The sequence below is a fragment of the Rhinolophus hipposideros genome, assembly GCF_964194185.1.
Source record: "Rhinolophus hipposideros genome assembly, chromosome: 3".
Classification (NCBI taxonomy): Eukaryota; Metazoa; Chordata; class Mammalia; order Chiroptera; family Rhinolophidae; genus Rhinolophus; species Rhinolophus hipposideros.
Window position 1 is genome coordinate 105,674,555 of NC_138049.1, and position 11,568 is coordinate 105,686,122.

Sequence of the window (11,568 nt, forward strand, 5' to 3'; positions counted from 1 at the left end):
CTCTATCTTGATTGGTTGTCAGTGTGGGAAGTTTCCAATCCTGGGTAGGCCAGGAAGGTATACACTTAATGAACATGTTTTGCCTGAGTTGTGTAAGGGCAAGCCCCATTCTGAAGAGGTTGGTGATTTTCCTGTCTCATTTTTTCCTTCCAGAATGGGTTCCGGGAGGGTTCCCTGGGTGGTGGCTCTGATAGTGAATCTGATCAGGCTGAATTTCTCTATGACTCAAGACAGAGACGCTCCAGGTAAGAACAGAAGGATTTTTTTTCAGGTGTGCATGCAAGAATTGGCATGGGGGAGGGATACCTTTCCATATAGGTCCAGGATACAGACCAGACTGGACGTGGCTTCTGGCTTCAAAGACAGTGTTCTCCCTTTGACGAGAAGTGTTTCTTTACCCTTTCCCACACATAATGGACTGCTGGGAAAAGGGGCTTCCTGTACCAGAGCCACAGATTCAAGGTGTCGGGAGGCAGGATGAAGGGAAACATTTTGTCCTGTTTAGGGTCCTTATTGGACCAACGCCCGTCAGGAGAACTACAAAAATGGAGGCAGTCTGAGACTGGCTGCCATTCTTCAGCCCCGAGTTTGCTCTGATGATTGTGACTGTTTCTGTATTTATCCAATTGGACTATATATGAACAAAAGAAGTTGGAAACAAAGATTGCTTCTTTTGGCATCTATTAAGCCCCTATTATATGGTCAGAATTGTACCAAGCAATTTTGAGAAATAAGAGTTGAATACGTTATTCCTGTCCTCAGGTTATGGCGTACCTGTATTTATTGCTGTTATTTTTCTAGCTGACGAGGTAGGCTATGCAAACATGAAGCAATGTTGCAGCATAAAATACATTTATCAGCATAAAACAGGATCTAATGAGCTATAAACAAAACCCCTTTGAATGTCAAAGTCTCATTAAATACAAAAGAGGAACAAACCTGGGGGAGGGTGTGTAGGAGAAGATCATTATTCTTAGAGAAGAGAAAACTTTCTGAGCTTGTAATGCCCATTAAACAACACAAATGGGGAAAAAAAATTAGTCCAGATCTTAAATCTGAACCAGATCTAATTTGAAAAAAAAATTTCCCCTTGATTTTGACCGTAAGAGGGAACAGAGAATAAGAGGTGAGAGTATCACATGAAATCAGCTGTTGAGTGAGAGATGAGTATGGCTGACCCAGGAAGGACACTGTCGTCCTGGCAGCTCAGCTCTGCCGTTCCTGAAGGAGCCTGCTGAACTTAGAGAGGAAAATAAATTTAAAACTCAAGACCAGTAACAATGAACTTTCAAGTCTCAACTTAGATGCCATTTCTTCAGGGAGATCTTTCCTGCCAACATGCATTATTAACCCATTTGAATTTCCTTTCATCATTGTTCTCAAGTGCATAGAATCGATCGACTCTTACCCAGTGAGTTCACAGCACATCGTAATCATTCGTCAGTAGACTCTCTCCTCTCTTCCCTTGTCTCTATTCTCACTCCTTCTCTTCCACAAATATCCATTCTCATGTGTCTGGTGTGTCTTTAAGTACGAGGGTGGCCTTTAAAAACATGTAGCATTGTTTTTTTCTGTGTGTATTTTAATTAATGTCATTGTGCATTAAACACATTCTGTTTTCTTTTCTCAATACGATGCTTTTGAGCTGTCCCTCAGTGTTGTGTGTGAACCCAAGCACTCTTTTATCAATGGGGAAGCAAGTCAGGGAGGGTAAGTGTCTGTTTCTATGTAAATCTACTAGATTTAAAACTAGAGCTCATATCAACTGAGACCTATCCCAGATCTATTTACAAGCGTGTCTCTTAAACTTTTCCAGATCTTCAAATGTAAGACACATAGCACGGTCTTAGTCTGTTTGAGCTGCTATAACAACATGCCACAGACTGTGTGACTGATAAACAATAGAAATTTATTTCTCCCAGTTCTGGGGCTGGGGAGTCTAAGATCAAGGCTCCAGCATGGTCGTGTTCTGGTGGGAACTCTCTTCCTGGTTCATAGCTGGCCCCTTCTCGCGGGGTCCTCACATGGTCGAAGGGGTGAGGGATTTTTCTGGAGCACTAATCCCGTTCATCAGGGCTCCACTCTCATGACCTAAAGCACCTCCCAAAGGCAGCAACTAATGATACCATCATCTTAGGGGGTTAGGATTTCAACATATGAACTTTGGAGGGACATAACATTCAGCCATAGCACACTATGCTCTACCAGTAAGAGGCATACTTTTTCTTTCCTATGAGGACTGATTGAATAACTTTGGACAATTAAATTACTTTGGAGAACATGAGAAGATTAAAAATGAGGTACATTATATGAATGTTAATATATGGCTCAAATTAATCACTATCAATATTAGTAAAATACTTTGAAAGTAGAAAATCATAATAGAGAATGGAATTGCGTTTTTTTTTATTCCATCTTAGGTGGCAGTGTTTAATTTAAAAGTTCCCAAAGAAGGTTTAAACTAACTTTATATTCCCAATCACCATGTTGTTGCAACTACAAGATTGTAGGTATAATGTGTCAGTGATGATGGTGATGAAAGGCAACTTGAATTCATGGATTAACGTTATTTCACCCAACATCAATAGAGGTCATGAGGTCATTACCTCATTAGAGCCAACAGCAGGGAAGAGGTCTCTGAATAAGAGTACAAAGGAAAAGGTCCAGACAAAATTCTTGGAGAAAACCTATAGTGAGTGGAAGGAAGAAGGGGAGTTGATTTCACACCTACTATGTACCTACTCTGCATTTCTTTGCCCCACCTTCATTATTCCTTCATTTTACTCCAGAAGGAACGTATGGAATGAACCAGCTAAGGTCAAGAATACTACTGAATTATTCTATGTGGGGAGGAATCTTTTGACTTGATAATGGAGTTCAAACCTTGGGCTTCTGAAAACCTGGTTTGGAGAAACTTAACACAGTGTCTGGCAAAACAGTCAATAAATATTTGTTGAAAATGAATGAATGAATGAATGAATATTTGTTGAATGTTTATGTCTCTTGGGACTCTCTTTGGTTTGCTTCTTGGGTTACATGTCTCCTGTTCAGCTGGCCTGATAGGATGGGCCACAGGCTTCGTCCCACTGTGGATATCTTTGCTAAGAGGAACCAGGGTGGGGCCCAAGGGCCTATTTACTTAGATCAAAGGCCATCTCTCAAATCCATGCAGGCTAGCATAATTTACCTGGTAGGGTTTCCTAAAGGTAGGGGCTGGTTTATAGTGTTTTTTGTTTTTTCCCCCAGAAGATTTTGTGATTCAGGCCAAAGCTGACTGCTACTTCACCAACGGGACAGAAAGGGTGCAGTTTGTGGTCAGGTTCATCTTTAACTTGGAGGAGTATGCACGTTTCGACAGTGATGTGGGGAAGTTTGTGGCCTTGACGGAGCTGGGGCAGCCTGATGCTGAGCTGTGGAACCATCGGCCAGACATACTGGAGAGAAGTAGAGCTGCTGTGGATATGCTCTGCAGACATAACTACGAGCTGGGTGCGCCCTTCACTGTGGGGAGAAAAGGTGAGGTGGGAGGGTGGGTCTGGTGGGTTCAGGGAGCTCCCCGTGTGAACCTGGCCATCACTCTTCCTCCTTATGAGAAGCGACTTCCTGCTTTGGCACAAACTGATTAGGAGCAGGGGAGTCTGTGTATAGGTTCTGTTCCCAACTGTGACTCACTCATTAGCCTCACAGGTCAGGTCACTGTGACCTTGGTCCTAGGCCCCCCAGATTCGCAGGGACTTTTAGGACTAGTGTATCTCAACTACAATGGGTAACGGATAAGCGGGGGACTGTCTGATAAGGCCTAAATCCTCCCCGGGGGCACAGCCACATCCAGTTTCCGAGATTTCCTCACATTTTCAGTTTCTTCTTGGATGGTCTGGGAAAGAGCTTATAAGGGGCAGAGATAGTCCCCAAAGAAACTCGGGTGTTGGCTTTATGGTTTTCCTTCACAGTGTCATTTTTCTCTCCCTTTCTAGTGCAACCAGAGGTGACAGTGTACCCGGAGAGGCCCCCAAGCCTGCAGCACCACAATGTGCTTCTTTGCTCTGTGACCGGTTTCTATCCAGGGGACATCACGATCAGATGGTTCCGGAATGGGCAGGAGGAGAGAGTGGGTGTCATGTCCACTGGCCTTATTGGGAATGGAGACTGGACCTTTCAGAAAATGGTGATGCTGGAAATGACTCCTGAACTCGGAGATGTCTACACATGCCTCGTTGAGCATGCCAGTCTGCCAAGCCCTGTGTCTGTGGAGTGGAGTGAGAACCAGTTTCTTGTACTCTCTGGGCCCGACTCGAGGTCCTGCTGACTCAGTACTGGGCCTGTGACCTCCACATTCATCTTGGGCACAAAACTAATTCTTCTTTGCCCCGATCTGAGGGAGTCAGGGCATCACAGGCGTTCTGGAGTTAGGGTGGGAGAAAGCATGGCAGATACCTGTCCTTCTATCTTCCAAGAAATAAGGAGATCTAACCACCTTGTCACTCACTTCCAGCGTGGGGAACTAGTATCTTCTAATACTTTGGTCTTGGTATTAGGGGGCATTCATATGGGCTATAAGATTCTGTAACAGAAACTTAATGGGTGAAAACCTGGGCTTCAAAGAACCATTTCTAAATGTATGTTCTTCAGATGGCATTGAATTGATATCCAGCAAAGGCTCTGGGATTTCAGGAAGGTGCACCAAATATCGACAGCTTTTACTAACTTGGAGCCCTGTTTCCCTAGGAGCCCAGTGTGAGCTCTCTTGGAGAAAGGTGCTAAGTGCAGTGGTAGCCTTCCTGTTTGGGCTTGTCTTCCTTCTGGTGGGAATCGCCATTCATCTCAGGGTTCGGAAAGGTAATGGCCTCTGGGAGTACCTGCCACTGGCTCTGGGGTTTCCCCACTTCCCACTTTCCTAATGTCAAAGATGTGAGGCGGGGAGGCTTGTTGTACTTCTCAGGATCACTGGGATAGTCTTTTCTGAAGCAGAAACATCCGGGGTCAGCGGTGATGGAGCTGTGATAAGGCAGGTCGTCCCCCACTCCTCAGATAATGACAATATTTAGTCCTAACTGGAATGTTCTGTTTCTTCCCTCTCTTTCTTTCCAGGATATGTGGAGACTCAGCTATCTGGTGATGAGGTAATGTCTTCCTCCCTGTCTTTGGGTGGCAGATCATTCTCTCAACCCTTCACGGGGGTATGATGGAAGGGTGGCTTTGTCTGCTGAAGCCCTCGAATGGGAGAGTGGGGGTCCCTCATGAGACTTTATCACTGTCCCTGCAGGTATCAAGAGCTGTCTCCCCACCACCGCCATACTGAGGTCCTGACTGAAGCTTCTCGCCTGGAGCCTGGAGCAGTACTGCCTGGCGTGGGCCCCACACTAGAGTAACGGACACTCGTGAGGTCACTATTCTGGAGTGGCCCTTTTCTGTGAGGACTTGGAGCAGTTCTGTGTTCCGAGATCACGCATCTCTCACGCTTCCGCCCTTCCTCCTCCTTCTTGTATATGCCAGGAGTCCCGGTTTCCAAGGACAGTGCCCAGAAATTCCCCTAAGACCTAACTCCTTCCAGTCCCAAGCTGTTCACTTTCTGTGGTCCGGCCCTCAGCTTTGAGTTGTTACCCCCAAGTCCTTCTCTCCTCCGACTTCCACCCCCACAGTCTTCAGAAGACAGATGCTTTCCTTTTCACTGTTTAAAAAAATCTTATTGTAAAATGAAACAGATACAGACAACTACACAAAATGTATACTTTAATGAATTGTTTAAGGCAAATCCTCTGTAATCACCACTCAGGTCAAGAAATAGAACTTTGCCGGCCACTGTGGTCTCCACGTGCCTCAGGCCCGTCAACCCCTCTGTCCTCTCAGAGGTAATCATATCCTGGCTGCCATGGTAACCCTCTTTTGGTGTTTCTGCATAGTCTATTCCCTCAAGTATGAGTTCCTGGACAATATAGCTCAGTTGTCTTTTATGTCCCTTATACTTGACAGGTTTCTCCTCCATGCCTTTCTTTTCCTTAGCTGAACTTTTGACCTGCAGAGTTTTCCATAGTCTGGATTTTGCTGATTGCACACACATGGTGCAGTTTAACATATCCTGCCGTCCTCTGCCTTTTCTGCAAATAGGCATCTGGATGCAGCAGGTGGATCAGATTTAGCTGTGGTTCCTTTGGAAAGTCTATGGGGGAGAGGGTTGTGGTTTTTCACCAGGAGGCACACAACGTCTGGTTGTCTCTCTTTTTGTTATGTTAGGAACCACTGATGCTCATTGCCTCGGTCCTTTAATTCACTGGGGATTGCAGAACAGGGATATTCTAATTATACCAATCCTTCATTTCTATGCTTTATTGCAGTATCTTAATATAATGTTACATTTTTATGTAGCATCGCTCTCAAAAAGTCTGACGATAATCTAAGTCACTATTTTTGCTGGGATGCCCAAGTGGTATTTTCTTTTTCTTTCATGTCCAGAAATTTTATTAAAATATATCTTGGCCTTGGTCGTTTGAATTGTGTTTCTCAAATAAACCACATTCTCTTTCAATATGTTGTTCAAATCTTTTTTAGTTTTAACAATGTTATATTGAGTTATACTTTTTAGTTGAACTCCCGGCCGGCCCAGTGGCTCAGGTATTTGGAGCGCTGCGCTCCTAACACCGAGATCTCGGGTTCGATTCCCACATGGGCCAGTGAGCTGCGCCCTCTACAGCTACGAGTGTGAACAACAGCTCTCCCTGGAGCTGGGCTGCCCTGAGCAGCCGGAGGTCGGCGGGAGTGAGCTGTGGTGAGCAGAGGTGAGCCGCCCACTGATGACTGGCGACCAGTGGGCGGCGGGAGGCTGAAGAAAGGGGGGAAAAAAAGAGCTCCTTTTCACCTCTCTTTCTATTGAGGCCTTCTGCATTGTGTTTATTTATTCTTCTATTCTTTCTAGTTCAATCTTCATTTCTGAAATGGGTTTTTTTAAAAGTTACTAATTATTTCCTGAGTACTGTCACATTTCTGAGACTCTCTGATTTTTCTCAAAAATTATAATTTTTTATTTGATAAATTTGACACGTTGCATTTTGTAAATTTAGGGGTATTACAGTAGTACGATTATATTGGAGAAATATTTATCACATTACATTATTATTGTATGATATTATTGTCTATTTTGAGATTTTCCCATTGTGATTTATGTTGTTATTTCATATCTTCTAACACTTTCTTAATGACTTTTAGCTTGTTTTGAAAGAGGTTATAATTTCATCTTTTTGGTAGCATGATTTTTCTGATGTTCTTTCTTTGTCTGTAAGGATTTTATTCTGTTCCGTATTTTCTTCTTACTCACTCTAACTCTTTATAAGATATAGCTTTAGTCCTTATCTGTTGCTTTTTTTTAATCTGTTGCTTTTTTTACATGAAATTCATTTTCTGGAATTTTAGAAGGAGGCAACGTCAGGGTACTTTCCTTTCCTTCACAGAGCTCCCTTTTCTGGTGTTTTTGCATCGTGCTCAAAAATAGGGCAGCTTGCTTTTGGGAGTTCCCGACTCTATTTCCATCCCTTGCTTTGCACTACTTTTCCTTCATCTCCTTGTCCCCGCCTGGCTCAAGTTTGATTCCACTATCCTAAGTTTTCCTCCATGTACAGCCCTGCCCTCGAAAGGTGCCTGGATGGTCAGTTTAGAGACTTCTTATCAGTAAGATGACTCCCTTCTAAACTGACCCAGGCCCCTTGTGTTCAGCTGCTATAAACATTAGAGTATAGGTTTTTGTGTGAACACAAATCTTTACTTCTGTGGGATAAATGCTCAGGAGTCTAACTGCTGGGTTGTATGGTGGTTGCATGTTTAGGTTTCAAAGAAGTGGCCAAACTGTTTTCCAGAGTGACTGTACCATATTACATTTCCTCCAGTAATGTATGAGTGACAGTTTCTCTGCAACCTCACCAGCATTTGGTAGTGTTCTTGTTTTTAATTTTAGCCATTCTGATAGGTGTGTAGTGAGATCTCATTTTAGTTTTAATTTATATTTCTCTAATGGCTAATGATGTTGCACATCTTTTATATGCTTATTTGGATCTGCATATCCTCTTTGGTGAAATGTCACTATGTCTTCTGCCCATTTTCTAATTGGATTGTTTGCTTTTTACTGTTGAATTTTGAAGGTTCCTTATATAGTCATCCCTTGTATCTGCAGGTGGTTGGTTCCAGGACCCCCAACAGATGCCAAAATCTGTAGATGCTCAAGTCACTTATATAAAATGATGTAGTATCTGCAATTAACCTACACACGTCTCTAGATTACTTGTAATACCTAATACAATGTAAGTCCTATGTAAATCGTTATTATACTGTATTATTTAGGAAACAATAACAAGAAAAAAAGTTTGCACATGTTCAATACAGATGCAACCATTGTAGGCCTAACTACACAGTACATGTCAGCAACAGTGTAACTTTTTTGGGAAATTTTTTTCCCCCTCGTTTTGTTTTTTCGTTAGTTTCAGGTGTACGAAACAATGTAATAGTTAGGCATTTACACCCCTCACAAAGTGATAACCACCCCCACCCCCGTTCTACTACCCCTCTGACATCGTCTGACATGTTACAATACCATGGACTATCTTCCCTATGATGCACTCTGCAGACTGTATCTATCTATCTATCTATCTATCTATCTATCTATCTATCTATCTATCTATCATCTATCTATCAATCAATCATCTATCTATCTATCATCTTTTTATATATATATTTAATTATAGTTGACATTCAATATTATTCTACTTCAGTTTCAGATGTATACCATATTGGTCAGGCGTCTACACAGTCTATGACGTGATCCCTTTGATAAGTCCTGTGCCCATCTGGCACCCTACATAATCTTTACAACATTATCGATTATATTCCCCAAACTGTATTTCATACCCCTGTGACTATACTGTAACTAGAAGTTTTCACTTTCTAACCTCTTCACCTTCTCCCTCATCCCCACCCCGTCCCATCTTATATGCACCCCTATGTTTATTGCAGCGCTATTCAGAATAGCCAAGATATGGAAACAACTGAAATGCCCATCGATAGATGACTGGATAAAGAAACTGATACATTTATACAATGGAGTATTACTCAGCCATAAAAGGGAATGAAATCTTACCATTTGCAACAACATGGATGGACCTAGAGGACATTACGCTAAGTGAAATAAGTCAGACTGAGAAAGACAAATACCATATGATCTCACTTATATGTGGAATCTAAAGAATGTAATAAATGAGCAAACAGAACAGAAATTGGGAATATTTTTGACCCGTGGTTGGTTTTATCTGTAGATGTGGTGGACCAAGGATATGGAGACCTGACTGTATATATCTGGGTACTAGTCCTGTCATTTATGTGATTTGCAAATATTTTCTCCCCATCTGTAGTTTGTTTTTTCATTCTCTTAAAAAGGTGTTTTGCAGAGAATAACATTTTTTATTTTGATGAAATCCAATTTATAATTTTTTCTTTTATGAATCATGCTTCTGGTGTCTAGTCTAAGAATTTTTGCTTAGCTCTAGATCCCGAAGATTTTATCCTAAAAGTTTTCTGGTTTTACATTTTACACATTAGTCTGTGATCCATCTTTTAAGTTAAATTTTATATAATGTGTGATGTTTTTGCCTATGGATGTCTAATTGCTGCGGCACCATTTGATGAAAAGTCTCCCTCTCCTTTATTGAATTACTTTTGCACCTTTGTCAAAAGTCAGTTGGGCATATTGTGTGGGTCTATTTCTGAGTTCTTTATTCTGTTCCATTGAGCTGTGTGTCTGTATCTCCACCACTACCTTAGTCTCCATTACTCTATGTAACAAGCCTTGAAGCAGGCAAATGGATTCCTCCCATATCATTCTTCTTTTGCAAAATTGTTTCTACCTGCTCTAGTTGTTTTGCTTTTCTATATAAATTTTAGAATAATCTTGTCTATATATAAAAGAAATCTCACTGTTTTTTTTAAAAATAGATATTGAGTTGAACATGTTTCTCAGTTTGGAAGAATCAGCATCTTTATTATGTTGAGTCTTCCCGTTCATGAATGCAGTATGTCTTGCCATTTATTTAGATATTTTTTTATTTTATTTTATCAATATTGTGTAGTTTTCAGCATACAAATTTTGCATGTTTTGTTAAAATTATACCGAAATATTTCATTTTTGAGTGATTTTTAAAGTCCAAAATGTGTTTATTGAGATGGTTTCTGTCATGCAGGGGACGCTGCTCGCTGCGCCATGTGTTGTGTGGGGCGGCTTGCAGGGTCTCTGCTCCCGCTCCCCACATAAGAACGCAGGACATTGTGAGGCCAAACAGGAACAGCCATGGAGCCATAGATGGGGGAGTCATACCACTGTATTCTCGCTGGCAGCATCTGCCTCTCTGCAATCCGCTCTTGCTAGCTCAGCCACCATCTTCTTGCTAGCCCCATTTTTCTGCTAGCGTAGCCACGGCAGTTATATTAGTGGCCAATGGCACTGGTTACAGCTGACGGCCAACTAGCCACAGCTGATGGCCATCCAATCACAGTTGATGGCCATTTACTACCCGAGCCAGCACCTTTCCACGTGAGGCCAAGAGCCTGGAAACTGCTTTCTGGGGCTCTGTCGCCACAGTTTCCCACTCATCTTGATTCAGGGTGTGTCCCTAATAAGTCCCGTGCCCACCTGGCACCTTACATGATGTTTACAACGTTATTGATTATATTTCTCAAATTGTATTTCATATCCCTGTGACAATAGGGTGACTGCTAAATTGTGCTTTCTAATCCCTTTACCTTCTCCCCATCCCCCCACTCCTATCTAGCAACCATCAGGATTTTTCCCCCTATATATTTTTTTAAATATGCAAGCAGGGTATATTAGTGATACATTCTCAGGGAAGAGAAGGGGCCTAGCTGAGATGGGGGCGAAGGGCAGAGAGAAAGAGAGAGAGAGAGAGAGAGAAGCCCAAGTACCCGGTATTAGTGATACGTTCTCAGGAAAGAGAATGGACGTAGCCGAGGTGAGAGAGAGGGAGAGAGGGAGAGAGCTGGTGTAAATAAAGGACAAGAGAGAGCTCTTGTCCAGAGGACTTATAGTTTGCTGGGTGGGGTAAGGGAGTTACATATTGATTTGGTGGGAAAAGTGGTGCATGCTCTTCCACAGGACGGTGTCACGTCCTAGGAAGGGTGGAGGTCTGTTGACCCAGATTCTTATCTTGCTCCAGACCAACCTCTTGTCATCTGTTGTAAAAACAGATACGTGGCTGGAGGCAGTTAATCAAAGCTAGTTAGGAGTTTTTTCTGCAGGCTCTAAGGACCCCTTGACATCCCTCCTCCTTCTTCTATATTTTCTAACTTCTACCTAACAGAGCCACCCCATCAGCCATAGGGTCTAGAACATTCAGAAAAAGCGCTCCACCACTGAGAGCTACCACATCACCAGGGGTGGGATTGTTTCCGGTAGTTTCCTCTTAACCTCAGCCTGAGGATTCCTTTCTTTCCTTTAGTCATAACCAATGCTGGACATTAGAATTACTGGGAAATTTCTAAAAAATAACCATTTCTGAGACCCACTCCCAGAGATTCCTG

At 42.5% G+C, this 11,568-nt stretch overlaps 1 protein-coding gene across 1 annotated transcript; it reads left to right on the top strand.

Annotated features, from left to right (window-relative positions):
• Positions 1 to 91: 91 nt before the first annotated feature.
• Positions 92 to 6,522, top strand: LOC308495463 (HLA class II histocompatibility antigen, DO beta chain). The gene is made up of 6 exons (XM_081043740.1): positions 92 to 245; positions 3,247 to 3,516; positions 3,975 to 4,256; positions 4,726 to 4,836; positions 5,089 to 5,120; positions 5,264 to 6,522. Exons 1-6 carry the CDS (start codon positions 155 to 157, stop codon positions 5,297 to 5,299), a joined length of 822 nt encoding a protein of 273 aa, XP_080899866.1. The 5' UTR covers positions 92 to 154; the 3' UTR covers positions 5,300 to 6,522.
• Positions 6,523 to 11,568: the final 5,046 nt, after the last annotated feature.

What these genes read in the sequence shown, in the direction of transcription:
- LOC308495463 (XM_081043740.1), top strand. Translation starts at nt 155, where the DNA reads ATGGGTTCCGGGAGGGTTCCCTGGGTGGTGGCTCTGATAGTGAATCTG. An exon ending in CCCTGTGTCTGTGGAGTGGA is followed by an intron (nt 4,257 to 4,725) that starts GTGAGAACCAGT and finishes CTGTTTCCCTAG; the next exon opens with GAGCCCAGTGTGAGCTCTCT. An exon ending in CTCAGCTATCTGGTGATGAG is followed by an intron (nt 5,121 to 5,263) that starts GTAATGTCTTCC and finishes CTGTCCCTGCAG; the next exon opens with GTATCAAGAGCTGTCTCCCC.